At 67.1% G+C, this 13699-nt stretch overlaps 2 protein-coding genes across 4 annotated transcripts in view; both read left to right on the forward strand.

Moving 5' to 3' along the window:
* USP36 (ubiquitin specific peptidase 36) overlaps positions 1-13699 on the forward strand; it is a 22100-nt gene continuing 8401 nt past the window's right edge. The window contains exons 1-20 of one of the 3 annotated variants that reach the window (XM_075518814.1): positions 1-141; positions 574-847; positions 920-1141; positions 1955-2065; positions 2359-2461; positions 3119-3186; positions 3613-3683; positions 4097-4179; positions 4514-4625; positions 4926-5066; positions 5376-5476; positions 5780-5918; positions 6189-6884; positions 7538-7665; positions 8109-8627; positions 8873-9039; positions 9473-9643; positions 9925-10040; positions 10131-10263; positions 10334-10618. In XM_075518814.1, coding sequence (XP_075374929.1) covers positions 139-141; positions 574-847; positions 920-1141; positions 1955-2065; positions 2359-2461; positions 3119-3186; positions 3613-3683; positions 4097-4179; positions 4514-4625; positions 4926-5066; positions 5376-5476; positions 5780-5918; positions 6189-6884; positions 7538-7665; positions 8109-8627; positions 8873-9039; positions 9473-9643; positions 9925-10040; positions 10131-10262 — 3357 coding nt within the window. In that variant the 5' untranslated portion in view covers positions 1-138 and the 3' untranslated portion in view covers position 10263; positions 10334-10618. Of the gene's footprint in view, positions 142-573; positions 848-919; positions 1142-1954; positions 2066-2358; positions 2462-3118; positions 3187-3612; positions 3684-4096; positions 4180-4513; positions 4626-4925; positions 5067-5375; positions 5477-5779; positions 5919-6188; positions 6885-7537; positions 7666-8108; positions 8628-8872; positions 9040-9472; positions 9644-9924; positions 10041-10130; positions 10264-10333; positions 10619-13699 lie in introns of those variants that run through there. The other 2 variants (XR_012778116.1, XR_012778117.1) reach the window with 2 other exon arrangements.
* CYTH1 (cytohesin 1) overlaps positions 11146-13699 on the forward strand; it is an 18845-nt gene continuing 16291 nt past the window's right edge. The window contains exon 1 of the mRNA XM_075518831.1: positions 11146-11270. Coding sequence (XP_075374946.1) covers positions 11249-11270 — 22 coding nt within the window. The 5' untranslated portion in view covers positions 11146-11248. The remainder of the gene's footprint in view (positions 11271-13699) is intronic.

Consider the following 13699-nt stretch of genomic DNA (forward strand, 5'->3'; position numbering starts at 1 on the left):
GCGAGAGCGCGTCCGCAGCAGAGGGCGGGGCCGGGGCTGTCCCCGCCCCGTCAGGGCCAGCGCGGAAGGAGCTCGTGCCGGCGGCGGGCGGCCCCCGCTTTGAGGCGGCGACACGTGCGCGCGGCGGCGGAGACCCGGATGGTGAGTGCGGCCGGGCCGGGCCGGGCCGGGCCGGGGCCTGCGCTCCGCTCCGCGCCGCCCTGCCTTCCCCTGCCTTCCCCTGCCTTCCCCTGCCTTCCCCTGCCTTCCCCTGCCTTCCCCTGCCCTGTCCGCGGGGCCGGCCGTGGGGCGGGCGCGGCGGAGCGCCGGTACCGGGCGGGCCGCACGTGGCGGCGGGCGGACCGGGGCAGCGCGGCGGCGGCGCTCAAGGTCGGGGGCGGGAGGGTGCGGTTGCCCGTAGCGGCGGCGGGCGGGGACCCGCTGGGGCCTCCGGGGTGCGCGGCGGCGGCGGCGGGGCCGGGCCGGCGGCGGGCCTAGGCCGCGGCCTGTTGCCCCGGCAACGCGCGGCCCCGCAGCGGGAGCGGAGCGGGCCGGGCCGGCGCCCCCGCTGAAGCGCCCGCCCCCGCCCCGCAGCCGGGGCCGCCGGGCCCCGCCATGCCGATCGTGGAGAAGCTGAAGGAGGCGCTGAAGCCGGGCCGGCGGGAGGCGGGCGAGGATGGGGAGCTGGGCCGGCTGCTGGCCGCCTCGGCCAAGAAGGTGCTGCTGCAGAAGATCGAGTTCGAGCCCGCCAGCCGCGGCTTCTCCGGCCAGCTGGAGCTGCTGCGGGGCAAGTACGTGCTGCTCAACCCCCGGGCCGAGGCCGCCGGCCGCCACCGCGGCCCCGAGGAGGGGCCGCCCGGCAAGCAGGGTAGGTGGAGAGGGCGAGGGGGGCCCTCCCCGCGCTCCGCGCCCCCGCGGCTCACCGCCCCTCTCCCCGCAGGCAGCGGCCGTGGCCCGGGGGGCCCGGGGGACGGGGTCCCCGTGCCCCAGAAGGTGCTTTTCCCCGAGGAGCGCCTCTCCATGAAGTGGGAGCGGATCTACCGGGTCGGCGCCGGGCTGCACAACCTGGGGAACACTTGCTTCCTCAACTCCACGGTGCAGTGCCTGACCTACACGCCGCCGCTCGCCAACTACCTGCTCTCCAAGGAGCACGGCCGCACCTGTGAGTGGGGAGGCCCGGCTCGGTGGGCGGCGGGGCCGGGGTGGCCGCGCCGGCAGGGAGGAGCGCCTGCCCGTCCTGCTCCCGGTGCTGCGCTCAGCACCTCTGCACGTGGCTCTGGCGAGGGGTGTGCGGGTGTCGGGATGCACCTTCTCTGCTCCCTCCTGCCCGTTTGTCCATCGAGGGGTCATTCCTGCGTTCGGCTCGCTCTTCCTGGTCGTAGCAGTGTTCCCGAGCTCTGTATCCTTGTGTCTGGGCAGGTTTTGTCTCTGCTGGGCGTAGCCAGGTCTAAGATGGGCCCAACGGGGTCCGCCGACTTCCTGGGGGCTGAGCTGGGGTCCCAAACAGCCCCTGCCTGTGGGGACTTCGTGAGGGCAGGGCAGAAGGCTGCGTGCAGGCAGCGGGTGCTGTTTACGGGTGGCTTTGAAAGGGAGTCTGGTGGGCACTGCTCCGAGCTGCGACCAAGGGGAGCACGCGGGGCTCACAGCCCCGTCCATAGGACTCCGGTGGGATCTGCCCCTCGGGGCCGACCTGTGGGCTCCTCCAGCGAGTACCTGTGACCTGTTTTCCATGCACGTGGATGCTGTCTCTTGTGGGGGGGTCGCAGTGGCTGGTGCTGTGACTGCGCCAGCTGGGGTGGTGTGTGCTGGTCCCTGTGTACCCGGGATGCCCCAGAGCTTGTACCGTAGCACGGAGCTCGTAGGGAAAACTGAGTGTGGCTGAGCTGCGTTGGACCAGAGATCCCCCCTCCCCTGTGCTGCCTCCATCTCTCCTGGGTTTGTCCCCAACGTCCTGTCTTCTCCTCTTCTGCTCCAGGTCACCGAGGAGGCTTTTGCATGATGTGCATTATGCAGAACCACATGATCCAGGCTTTTGCCAACAGCGGCAACGCAATAAAGCCAGTGTCCTTCATCCGAGACCTCAAGAGTAAGGATGGCTGCCCTCCCCTCCCGTAGCCGTGTAGGAGAGCGGTGACTAATGCGGGAGCAGAACCTTTGAGATCGGGGCAGGTCTTGGCAGATGGCTCTTCTGAGATGAATCACTGAGCCTGCCGGGGGCTGGTGACTTTATGGGCTGCGTAGGGCTTCCCCCGTGGCCGGCATGTGTCTGACATCTGGTTTGGGTTGAGGGGGCTCAAACCCCGGAGTCCCTGCCCCAAGGGAGGGAGGGCCTATGTCTGATGCAGCATGTTCTGGGCCTGATTCCTCCCTCTCCTGCAGAGATTGCCCAGCACATCCGCTTTGGCAACCAGGAGGATGCGCACGAGTTCCTGCGTTACACCATTGATGCCATGCAGAAGGCCTGCCTGAATGGCTGTACCAAGTATGTGGGGCCTCTGATGGCCCGTCGCTGCTCTTCTCTGCTGTCCCCTCGCTGGTCCCCTGCGCCCACGGGAGGGGGCTGTGGGGTGAACGTGTCCCCCGGGTCACTCGTAGAGGGCGGTACTGGCTCCAGGGCCTTGGGTGGATGGCCCAGCTCTCTGCCTCTCTGTGACAGAGCTCTGGGCTGTTGTCTGCCTTCTCCCTTCTCCTGGCACCTCCGCCCCAGCATAGTCCTGGGGATTTGGTCCTGTCCCCAAATCCTGAGGCTGCTGTGGATTTGGATCCTGTCCCAGTTGCCAGGGAATCCAGGCATGCTTGCTAGTTCAGCCCCAGCTCTGTGTCTGTGGGTGAGCAGCTTTCCCCTGGGCCCTCCGTCCCAGGCAGCCTGCGTTGCCTCTGTCTGCAGCGCCCAACTCTGAGCTCCGGCCAGGAGTTTCTGCTCCTTCTAGAGGAAGGTGCGTGTCGGAGCCTGGTGCCACCCCTCGGCTCCAGCACGGGGACAGCAGACTGGCAGAGGCTGCACCTTCCCTCTGCTCCCGGAGCGCTGCAGCCCGTCGCTGGCCAGAGCGCACAGGGGAGCTGTCCTGAGGACACAGCGGTGGCCGTGGGGGTGGCCGTTGCGGAGGGGTGGTGTGAGATCCGGTGCTGCTGTCTCTAGGTTGGATCGCCAGACCCAGGCCACGACGCTGGTTCACCAGATCTTTGGCGGTTACCTGCGGTCCCGTGGTGAGTGCTGGCTGCCAGGTCCTGGGCCTGTGACTCTCAGGGCTGCCGTTTCCCTGAGAGCCCTGCAGTAAAAATCTTTTGGGAAAATTGCTAAGCATGTGTAAATTACCCAGAGCCGCAGTTGGTCAGTCTTGCGGCATCTGTGGGTCGTGACCCCTGCTGTGGTGATGGAAAAAGCTGTTGGCTGTGGGTCCTCAGCTCATTGCCACCAGCAAAGGAACCCGCGTTGCCAGCTATCCAGCAACACTTGCTGTCCCCGCGCATAGGGGAATTGCCAGCCGCCTTCCTTGCCAGGCTGTGAATGCCGGTGCTGACATCCCAGAGCCCAGACCCGGAGAGGGGGAATACTGCAGCTGCCTGCGCTGTGCCGGGGGGGTGGCAGGGGCCGGTGTTGTGCCAGGGCGCGCTCATTGCTTTCTTTTGCAGTGAAGTGCTCGGTGTGCAAGAGCGTCTCGGACACCTATGACCCTTACCTGGACCTGGCGCTGGAGATCAGGGTACTGCGGCAGGGTCGGGGATGCGGAGGAGCTCTGCTCTCGCGGGGGATGTTCCTGCAACCGCACCATTACTGCTCTCAAGGCTCCTTAACCTGCCAGCGTCAAGGCATGGTGCAGGCAAGAGGGAAGCAGCTTCTGTTGTTGCGCTGCCTTCTCTGCCTGGCAGAGCAGCGCCCGTTGCCCGGGTGTGAGCCACAGCTCCTCCGTTGAGGCTCCGTGGTGTTGGGGACAGTGCAGCCATCCTTCGCGGCATGCTGGCCAGTGCCTACCTGGTGGCAGGCTCACGGGTTTGGTGTAGTCTGTGGCCCTGTGCTCATGCTCTGTGTTATTTCTCGGGGCCAGCGTCTCGGCAGGGAGCCGAGCTGTTGCGTGGACAGGCCGCTCATGGCCTGACTTCTCCTCTGTCCTTGCAGCAAGCCGCAAACATAGTGCGGGCGCTGGAGCTGTTTGTGAAGTCGGACATGCTGGGCGGGGAGAATGCCTACATGTGTGCCAAGTGAGTGTGCGGGGCTGCGGGTGGGAAGGGGCCCGCGGGTGGGCTGGTGGGAAGCAGGTGGAAAGCCTGCCGCAATACGGGAGGGCTTCTCTACCTGCTCCACGGCTAAACCGTGAGGTGTGTGTGGCCATGGAAGCCTGTGATGAAGCCTGCCACTCCTCAGCTCCCTCCTCTCGTGAGGAGGACCTGGGCCAGCCGACGTGGCCGTGAGCAGGTGCCCTGGAGCAGTGCCTGGTGTCAGCCAGGTCGTTTCCGTGGGGTTTGCTGCTTGGCCAGGGCTGGCAACCATCTGGGTGGTGGAACGGCTTGAATAGCTCGAGCTCTTCCTGTGCAGATGCAAGAAGAAAGTGCCGGCCACCAAACGTTTCACCATCCACCGAGCCTCCAATGTTCTCACGCTCTCACTAAAGCGCTTTGCCAACTTCGGTGGAGGCAAAATCACAAAGGTGAGCGCTCGGCAACCCAGAGCTGGGGCTGTCTCCTGGCGCGAGGCCCTGCTGCCCAGAGCAGGGTGGGAGGTGCTCCCGTGCGCAGCGTGAGCTCTGCCGCAGTCCTGCAGCCCTTCCCCAGCTGTGCGGTGCGGTGGGAGTTTGGCTCATCCTGGCATCTTTCTCACCGTGACCTCTGCCTGGGGAGAGCGGGTCCCCCTCCCTCGAGGGATGGGACTCGTAGGACAGCTGAGCTGCTCTCGCTCTAGCAAGAAAGGCGTCTGCTGTGCAGGCTCCTGAGACATCCTCTCTCCGCAGGACGTGGGGTACCCTGAGTTCTTGAACATCCGCCCTTACATGTCTCAGAACAACGGGGATCCTGTCATGTACGGACTCTATGCAGTGCTGGTGCACTCTGGGTACAGCTGCCACGCAGGGCACTACTACTGCTACGTGAAGGTGAGCCCGGGGCGCGCTTTGGCACGCCCTCTGGGCTGGGGGCTGGTGGGTGCTGGTGGGTCCCTGTAGTGCACATGAAGGAGGGTGCTCAGCAGATGTGTGTGGTGTGGAGCACTGGATGGGGGGTACAGGCTGTGTTCTGTGGCAGGAAGCGTGGAGGTCTGCTCTCACAGAGTCCCCTTGCCTGCCCCGGGCTGCCTGTGGGGTTTGGGGAGAGGAGCTCTGCCAACGGACGCTGTTCCTGCTGCTCTTCAGGCCAGGAGGGCCGCCGGACACAGCCCGACCCTGTTCTCTCTTCTCCTTCCGCAGGCCAGCAATGGGCAGTGGTATCAAATGAACGACGACCTGGTCCGCTCCAGCAACATCAAAGTGGTCCTCAACCAGCAGGCCTACGTGCTCTTCTACCTGAGGTGAGAGCGCCCTGTGCCTCCGGCCCCTCTGCCCCCTGCTCTCAGCATTGGGGACAGGGCTGGTAGCACGTGCCTGGGTGTGGGAAGGAGCTTGGCCCCAGTAGCCCCAGTGCCACGTGCACGTGCTGGCTCAGAGGAGGGTGGCAGGGAGAGGTCCAGCCCCTTGTCATGGTTTTGCTGTAGATCAAGAGCACCTCACCCCTTGGAGCTTCTGGCTCCTGTTTCTTATGCGCATCTCTGACGAGAGCGTTCCAGTCGCTCAAACTCTCGCAGTTAACACTTGCGCTTCTCTGTCTTCACCAGAATCCCCAGCCCCAGGAAGAGCTCGGAGGGGCCCGTTGTCAAAGCTGCCTCCAGCCTGCCTGGCCGCACCGGCGGCATCTCCGATCCGGTCAAGAAAACTGTGACCAATGGGCCCTTGTCTTCACCGCTGATGGGCCGGGTGAGTCCTGAAGGCTGCTCTTGGCCAGTGCTTCTGGGAGCTGCTGCCCCTCTGTCCGCTCCGCGAGGGCGGGTGGGCTGCAGCTTCGCAGGGAGGCAGGCGCAGTGCTCCGAGTGGGCAGGCGTGGGGGAGGACGGTTTGCAGGAGGGATCCTGCTGGGCCAAGGCTTCCTGTGTGGGCCTGGAGAGGGACGGGGAGGGCAGTATCGCTCTGTGTCCTTGGCTCCTTGAATTCTCTCCTTGCTGAACGTCTCTCTTTCTCATTGTCTAGAGACCGGACGTGCTGCCGGGGAAGAAGCTGCCGGGGCCGGAGGAGGTTGGAGTCCCTGTGGCCCGCAGCACATTTGGGACGGGGCCGAAGCTGCCGAACGGAACTGCTCCACCAAAGCTGCCCGCTGGGTCCCCATCACCCAAACTGCCCCTCAAAGCCACCCACACGGCCACAGCGCTGCCTGATGATGCAGCCCAGAGGCCCAAGAAACCGCTCTCCTTCCCGCAACCGCCTCCCACATCCAGAGCAGTTCAGGGCTTCTGCGACACCAGCAATGCAAGCGGGGCCAAAGTGGAGCTGCCCCGGCAGAGCTCCTGGGAGAGCAAGCAGCCACCTACCTCACCCAAGCTGCTGCTGGAGCCCAGCCCCGGCCAGGAGCCCGGGGGCAGTGGGGAGAACGCCGGGACCCTGGAGAGGGACTCCTGCGGCAGCAGTGCTGCCAGCCCGGCGCACGGCGCGGTGGGGAAGCTGACCAAAGCGTCCCAGAAGGCCAAGAGCGGAACCAGCAGCTTCTGCACCTCTCAGGAAACGGACTGTGGCACGGACCTCCCTGCTGGCCCCGGCGCCGAGCCGGCTGCCCCCGAAGACTCCAAGCCGGCAAAATTGAAGTCCTCCCTGTTGGCCAGCGCTGCTCTGGAGCTGAGCAGTACCATGTCACCGCCACCGGCCAAGAAGCTGGCACTCTCCGCCAAAAAGGTGAGTCTGAGCCTCTGCCTGGAGACTTCAGTAGGTGCTTGCGCCTTCTGAACTGGGGCTTGCGTTGGGGGCAAGCGTAGAGCTAATGCTGGCTATCTGGTAAGCCGGAGGCGGGTGGGGAGAGCCCCTCAGCCCCAGGGCTGTAGCGGTTGCTCTCCCTCTGGGTCGGGGTGTGGGGCCAGGCCCCCGCTGTTGTTCACATCCCTGAGTGATGCAGGAGAAACGGCTCCTGCCTTCTTGCTCAGGATGGAGGGGTGGCTGTGCCAGTCCCCGCAGTGGCCTTGCCAGCCTTCTCGGGGCAGCGTGTCCCCCGGGGTGGGTGGGAGCAGGTGACACCGCAGCTGGAGGGCTGCGGAGTTGCCTCCTCCCCGGGCGGTGGTGTGGGACCGGCCCTCTGGGTGCCGCTGTGCAGCCAGGGCTCAGGATGGAGCGCTGGGGTTTCTGTTCTTTAAATTTCCTTCCTTCCTTTTTTCCTTTGTGCTTCTAACTGAAAACACTTCTGATTCTTCTTCTACCACCCCCCACTTCCCTCCCCCCGTCTGTGTCTGTTCCCCTCCCCTTTCTCTGGGCTCCCCTTTTTATTTTCTCCTCTTGGCTCACGGAAACCTCTTTTCTTTAGACCACCAAGTTTTTATTTATGTCAATAACTGCAGGGCAGCACCCCGCGGAAGGCGAGCGGAAGTGACCGCCACGCACAACTTCACCCACAATTTGCTGACCACACCTACCCCACGAACACCACCCACCCCGAGTCCACTCCCTGGCCTTTCGGCAAGTCGAGGTAAGCCATGCCAGTCGCTCCCAGGCTCCTGCACGGCAGCAAGGCCAGTAGCAGCCTTGGGGTACTCCACGAGGCAACTGTCTGGCATGGCAGCTGGCTCGGGGGGCGATTTTGGCAGCCGGCTCTCCTGTTCTGGGCTAGCAGGGCTTGCTGCAGGTCTCCCTTGTAACCTTTACCATCGACATGTGCTGCAGCAACACTCACTCTTTCCTAATCCCCCGTGGGACGGCACGTGCCCTGCGCGTGGCTGGCACTGGGCAGTTGCGGAGCCACTGTGTGTGCTTGCAGCTGCTGCTCTGAGAGCAGGGTCCGATTCGGATTTTGTGGCTGAGATGGCAGCGGTTGGGTGCTGTGCTCGTGCACCTCGGGGTGGGTAGGAAGATAGGGGCTCCTGCTCCTGACCTGGCTTTCAGATCATGTCAGCCTCTTTTCCTGTCCTTCAGGCTGTCCTCATCTGCTCTCAAACTGCCAAATCCTGAAAAGCCTGCCTTCAGCTTCATCCTCAACTCAGCCCCTCGGCTCCCAGCCTCCCCTCTGACCAACGGTTCCACTGCCCACCCTTCGCACCACCTTCCTCCCTGCAGCAGGGAGAAGAGGCCCAGCCAGGTCCCCCCTGGTTCCTCCAAAAAGAAGCAGCGGAAGCAACATCACGGAGCAGACAGCAGCCCTCATGCTGTGGCTGTGAAGGGCAAGGATGAAGTCTCCAGCCCCCCCAGGAAGAAGAATAATCTCGCTCAGGAGGGCTCGGTGTCCCTCGCAGGGAAGGAGGCGGCAGGCAAGGGTCCCAGCAGCGGCAGGGAGGCGGCAGGCTGTCAGGACCTGGAGAGCAGGCCTAAGCAGCAAGCGTCAGACCCCAGTATTTACCCGGACACGGAGCCCATCTCCCCCGTCAAGAAGAAGAAGAAAAAGAGGAGAATGGAGGAGACAGAAGAGCACTGCTCTGGGACGCTGTCCTCGGGCAGGTGAGGGGCCGGGGAGCACACGAGAGCCCTGTGCGCCTCTGCTCTGCCTGAAGTCAGGCTCCCTGGGCTGCCGTCAGGGGCGTCGCGTCTTTCTGTGGGTGGGATGAGCCTTGCCGAAGCGCTGGCTTGCTGCGGGTGGTTCACCCTTCCCCGAGTGCAGCGCTGGGGTGCGGGCGTGCAGGGGAGCTCAAACTCTCCCCCCTCTGGTCTGGCCAGCGTGAGCTGACCCCTGCTGCCTTCCCCAGCTCTAGGAGGGCTGAGACAGAGCCCTGGAGGACAAAGCAGCGGCGGAGCGCAGAGGCTGGGGCTGGAGAGAGCGAGCACCGCAAGCGTAAGCGGAGGGAAAGCCTCAGCAGCCCAGCCGTGGAGCGGCCAGCTGCCAACGGCATTGGTGCCGCAGACGGTGCCCCAGGTACGACCGCGTGCCTCCACCCTGCCTGCGGCCTGGCAGGGGAGAGCTGGCTGCTCGTCTGCCCACGCAGCCCCTCAGAGCGCTGGTGTCCGTCCCCGGGGTCCCCACAGCTGCCTGGGGGTGCCCGTCCCCCCGTCCTCGGCTGACCTGCCCGCAGGCCTGTGTGCCGCTCGCGCAGGAGAGCTGCCCAGCTGTACTCTGGATGAGGGTGTGCTCCTCTCCAGACTTGTGGGGATGGGCCCCTCGAGGGGTGAAGATTTACCCCCAGTTCCTCCCTGCCCAGGACAGGCCCCAGTGTGCCCAAACTCCCTGCACTATCAGGACCTTGTTCGTCCCGACCGGTGTCTCCTGGGGCGAGATCTGCCCGAGATGGAGCAACACAGGAGCTCCCTCTGCTCCCTCCGGCTTGTCCTCACCCCTCCTGTTTCCGCAGTGGCAGCGTGTGCCTGGGACAGCCAGGCTGGCGACGGGTACAGGCGCTGCCCAGCTGCCCTGAGCCCCCAGCCCGGCCACGGGGCTGGCGCAGCACCTGGGAGCCGGGAGGAGTCCAGCGTGGTGGAGGAGCTGCTCAGGAACTCCTTGGACAAGGCTTATGGCAAACAAGGTACTCCCTGCTCGCCTGGGTGGGTGAACAGCCACGCGGCTCCCCTGCCTCGAGCCCTGGACGCGGGCAGAGCCCTCTGTGCTCTGCCGAGGCCTGGGCTCCCCCCAGCACCAGCGCAGGCGGCTGCGGGGGCTCCGGGAGCCGGGCAGAGGCGCCTGGCTGAGGGGCTGTTGGGGTGCTGGAGTGAGGGGCTCCAGCCGTTGGCCTGGGGTGGGGGCCTTGCGCAGGCGGGCGCAGTGGAGCACGGCGCGGTGCTCCCTGCTGACCACGCCGCTCCGCAGTCTTGACCTGGGAGGGCGAGATCTCGGCCGTCAGCCAGGATGCCATTCGCGACGCAGCGTGGGCCCGGAGCGAGACTGTCATCGATGAGTGGGACGAGGAGTTTGACAGAGGGAAGGTGGGTGCTGGCCCCATCCTGGGCTGGGGCGGGTGGGGGTGGCAGGGGACACTGCACTCTGACTCCAAGAGCCTTCCTGCCTCTCCACAGGTAAAGAAGATTAAAAAACTGAAGCGGGAGCGGAGGAGACACTTCAATCCCTTCCAGCAGCTGCAGAGCAAGCGCAACTTCTGGTCAGTGACGCACCCTGCCAAGGCGGCCAGCCTGAGCTATCGGCTCTGAGGTGAGTGAGCCCGGGGGCGGGGGGGGGGCGGCTGCCTGGCGGGGTGCTAACGCCGCTCCTTTCCTCCCAGGTGGAGATCTGCGTCCCCCAGCCAGCGAACAGAGCAGTCTCTCTGGTCAAGGACTGGCAGGGAAGCGCTGTCCTGGGAGCTGCTGGTGGACTCTGCTGCAAAGGGGAGGGGACGCTGGCCCCGTGTGTCTCCAGGGCCCCAGCCCTGGGGGTCAGGCCGTGCTTGGTGTCCCCTGCCCCCTGCTCTCCCCTTCGGGGAGCTGCTGTCCCTGCAGGCCCTGGGGTCCCTGTGGGCTGGGGGTGCTTCCCTCTGCTCTCCAGCTGAGGTGGAGCCTCTTGAGCTCTGACCTGCCTTGTCCAGGCTCTTCTGCCACCTCCTCTGTGCCTCTGCCTGGGGCTGGAGCAGCCCCTTCTCCCCCCAGTCTGGCGTTAAGGCTCGGGGGGGGCTCCTGGAAAGTGCCTGCAGCTCATCCCTGCTGCTCTGGGTTCATGTGCCACCCACCAGCCCGGGGGGGGGGGGGGGGGGGGGGCGGACACCCTGCCCCACGCTGCAGCGCTGGGAGCACCGGGGCTGCCGTTCGTCTCCTGGGCGAGGCCCGGGGATGCCCCAGCCCCTCTTGCCCTTCTCCTCCTGCCCCCTGCCCGCACCGGGCTGCGCACCCCCACCCCCGCCACCCCCTGTGCGAGTCGCAGTGGAACCGTTGGCCCCCCCCCCCCCCGGGCAGGGCCCCGCTCCCCTCCGGCCCCGCGCTGGGCGCGGGAGGCGGCGGCGGGGTCCCCGCGGGGACGGGGCGCTGCCGCCGGGACCGCGGGCAATAAACTCGTGGTGTTTGTGAACGGGCTGGCCGCGCCGGGGGCGGGGCGCCGGGGGGAGGGGCCTGTCTGGCACCGCCCACGCTCGCGTCACGTGCCGCCGCCCGTGGCGGCCTCGGCGCCCTCGTCACGCGGGCGGGGCCGGAGCGGCGGCGGCGGCGGGATGGAGGAGGAGGGCGGCTACGGTCAGTGCGGGGCCGGGGCCGGGGCCGGGGCCGGGCCGGGGGAGCGCCCAGCTCCGGGGGGGGGCGGCGGTGGGCTCTGGGACCCCCACCTGGGCCGGGCCGCGGCGGGGCGAGGGGCCGGGGCGGGTCCCGCGGCCCCGGGCACGCAGCCGGCGGGGGCCGGGGTGGTCCGTGATCCGCGGGGGGGGGGGGCTCCGGGAGGATCACGGACCCGGGAGGGCGGGAGTGTTTGGGCCGGGCCGCTCCCAGGTGCAAAACCGGGCTCGGCGGCTCCCAGTCGGGCCGGGGCTCGGGGGCGGCGGGACCCGCGGCCGCAGGTGACAGAGCGGCTGCTCGCCCACGCGCGGCCGCGGCCTTCGCGGCATCGCCCGGGTGCGGCCCAGGGGGCGGTGGAGGAAGCGCCGGGAGGAAACCGGTGCCCGTAGACGGCGCGGGGAGCGGGGTCCGCGGGGCGAGCTGCCGGGGCCGGTCCCCGCTGCACCCCCCGGAGCCCCGGGCGCTCCCGCTCGGCTGGCGGCGCGGCCTCGTCCTCCCGCGGGGCTCGGCCCCAGCGGCCCCGCACAGCCGGCGCCGGGCTGCCGGGGCTCGCGAGCTGCCTGCAGTGGCTGTGCTGCCGGGCCATAGGGACCCGCTGCCTGCAGTGTCCGTGCTGCCAGGCTCTGGGACCCGCTGCCTGCACGCCTTCCCTCTGCTTGCACCTCGTATTCAGCTGCTGCCTCAGCGCTCTCTGAGTTCAGGCTATGCAGATCCGCAGGGCAGGCTCGTGTCAGTGGCATCCGTTGAACATCTCGCAAACCGCTCCAGCTCGGGAGCACGTCCGCCTGCCACGGGAGCGCCCGGTGTGCACCCAGGGTCTGCTCCCAGGGTGGGCCGAGCGGGGCGAGGCGGCTCAGGGGCTGCAGGTCCCCTATCTCATGCGCGTGCAGATTCTTCCCCGCTTTCCTCCGTCCTCCGCGTCCTCAAAGCCTTTCCTCCCGCTGCCGAGGAGCAGGGCTGGGTGGGAAGGTGCTGCCTGTGCCTCGGCCCTCTAAGGCAGGTGCCTGTGGGTCGGCAGGCGAGTTTTCCTTGAGTGAGGACTTTGCAGGGGGGGAGGCTGGAGTCCATCTGGGTGAGATCTGAAGCCAAGGTCCTGATGCTGCGAGCCATGCTGGTGACCGTTCTTCCCGGGAGCTGCCGGTGCCAGTGAAGGTGCTGCTGCCGGCAGCGCTGGATCACGGGCCGGCTTCCTGCCTGCCACAGTTGTGTAACGCAGCTGATTAGGAGGCTGCTGTTCCACCCCAGAAGCGACTGCACTCGGCAGTGGGGAGTTTACAAGATAAGTGTGTGAGATAAGGTGGAAGCGCCCATCCCCGCTGGTGCACGGCCCAGCACAGGAGTTGTTGGATGCAGCCTGTTAGTGGGAGAGCACTGCAGGGAGCGATTCTGTGAGCAGCCTCTTGCTGCTTCCCGGAATCGCCTGGAAGACGTCCTGGCTCATCTGTCAGCATCAGAAATTGCCCGCTCACCACGGCGTGGGGGCCGCAGGGCAGCAGGCAGGACGGGCAGCACAGCCGCCTCCAGATCCCCGCCGCTGTCCCTGTTGCAGGGGCATCGTGACCTGCAGCTCTTCCGAAGCCCTTGAGCTCTGTTTGTTTGGCAGAGGACGCTGTGCCGAGGCCTCGGCGTGGTGGGAGCCCAACAGGGAGGCTCTTGCTGGTGGGATTGTGCTGACGCCAGTGTCTGCCCTGCGATATGCGGCCCCTCTCCAGCCGTCTGCCTCAGCAGAGAGCAAATCCCGGGGCGAGCAGCTGGCAGCACAGATGCGGGCTCCCCCCGCTCCTGCCAGGGCGCGGGGCTGCGCTCCCACCCCCTTCCCAGCACCTCTCTGCGGGGACGGCGGTGAGACCGAACCCGTCCCTAGACTGGAGCTGACCGAGCGCAGCGGTGCGGGTGCAAACGCCTCTGGTCGGGGGGGTGGCAGCGTCACGGTAGCGAACCGGCCCGGCTGCTCCTGCCTCGCCGAGCTGCCGCACCGGTGAGCGGCCTGCCGCAGGGAGCGCTGAGCTGGGCCCCGTCTTGGCCCGGCCCCAGGGTGAGGGGGAGTGGGCAGCGCTGGTAATCCTGCTGCACCCGGGGGATTACTGCTCGCTCTGGGGGATTAAGGGATTTCTCTAAGCGGGGCTGATGCAGCCTCCTGCAAAGCGGCTTGTGCCTGGGGGGCCTCGCTGTCTGGGGCAGGATGGCCGGTGCCAGGAGGCGGGGTGGGCTGTGCGGGGTGTGGGAGATCCCCAAAGGGGGGTGAGCTCTCAGGTCCCCCGGCAGGCTGGGGGGATCCCTGCCCTCTCCCCGCTGCCAGCCCCGCGCAGCCCTGGTTTGCAGGCAGGGCCTGGCAGGCCCCTTGGCGCGGGCTCAGCGGTTTCAGAGGTAGCCCAGGACCGCGGTGTGCACCT

Source organism: Mycteria americana, chromosome 16 (assembly GCF_035582795.1).
Source record: "Mycteria americana isolate JAX WOST 10 ecotype Jacksonville Zoo and Gardens chromosome 16, USCA_MyAme_1.0, whole genome shotgun sequence".
Lineage (NCBI taxonomy): Eukaryota > Metazoa > Chordata > Aves > Ciconiiformes > Ciconiidae > Mycteria > Mycteria americana.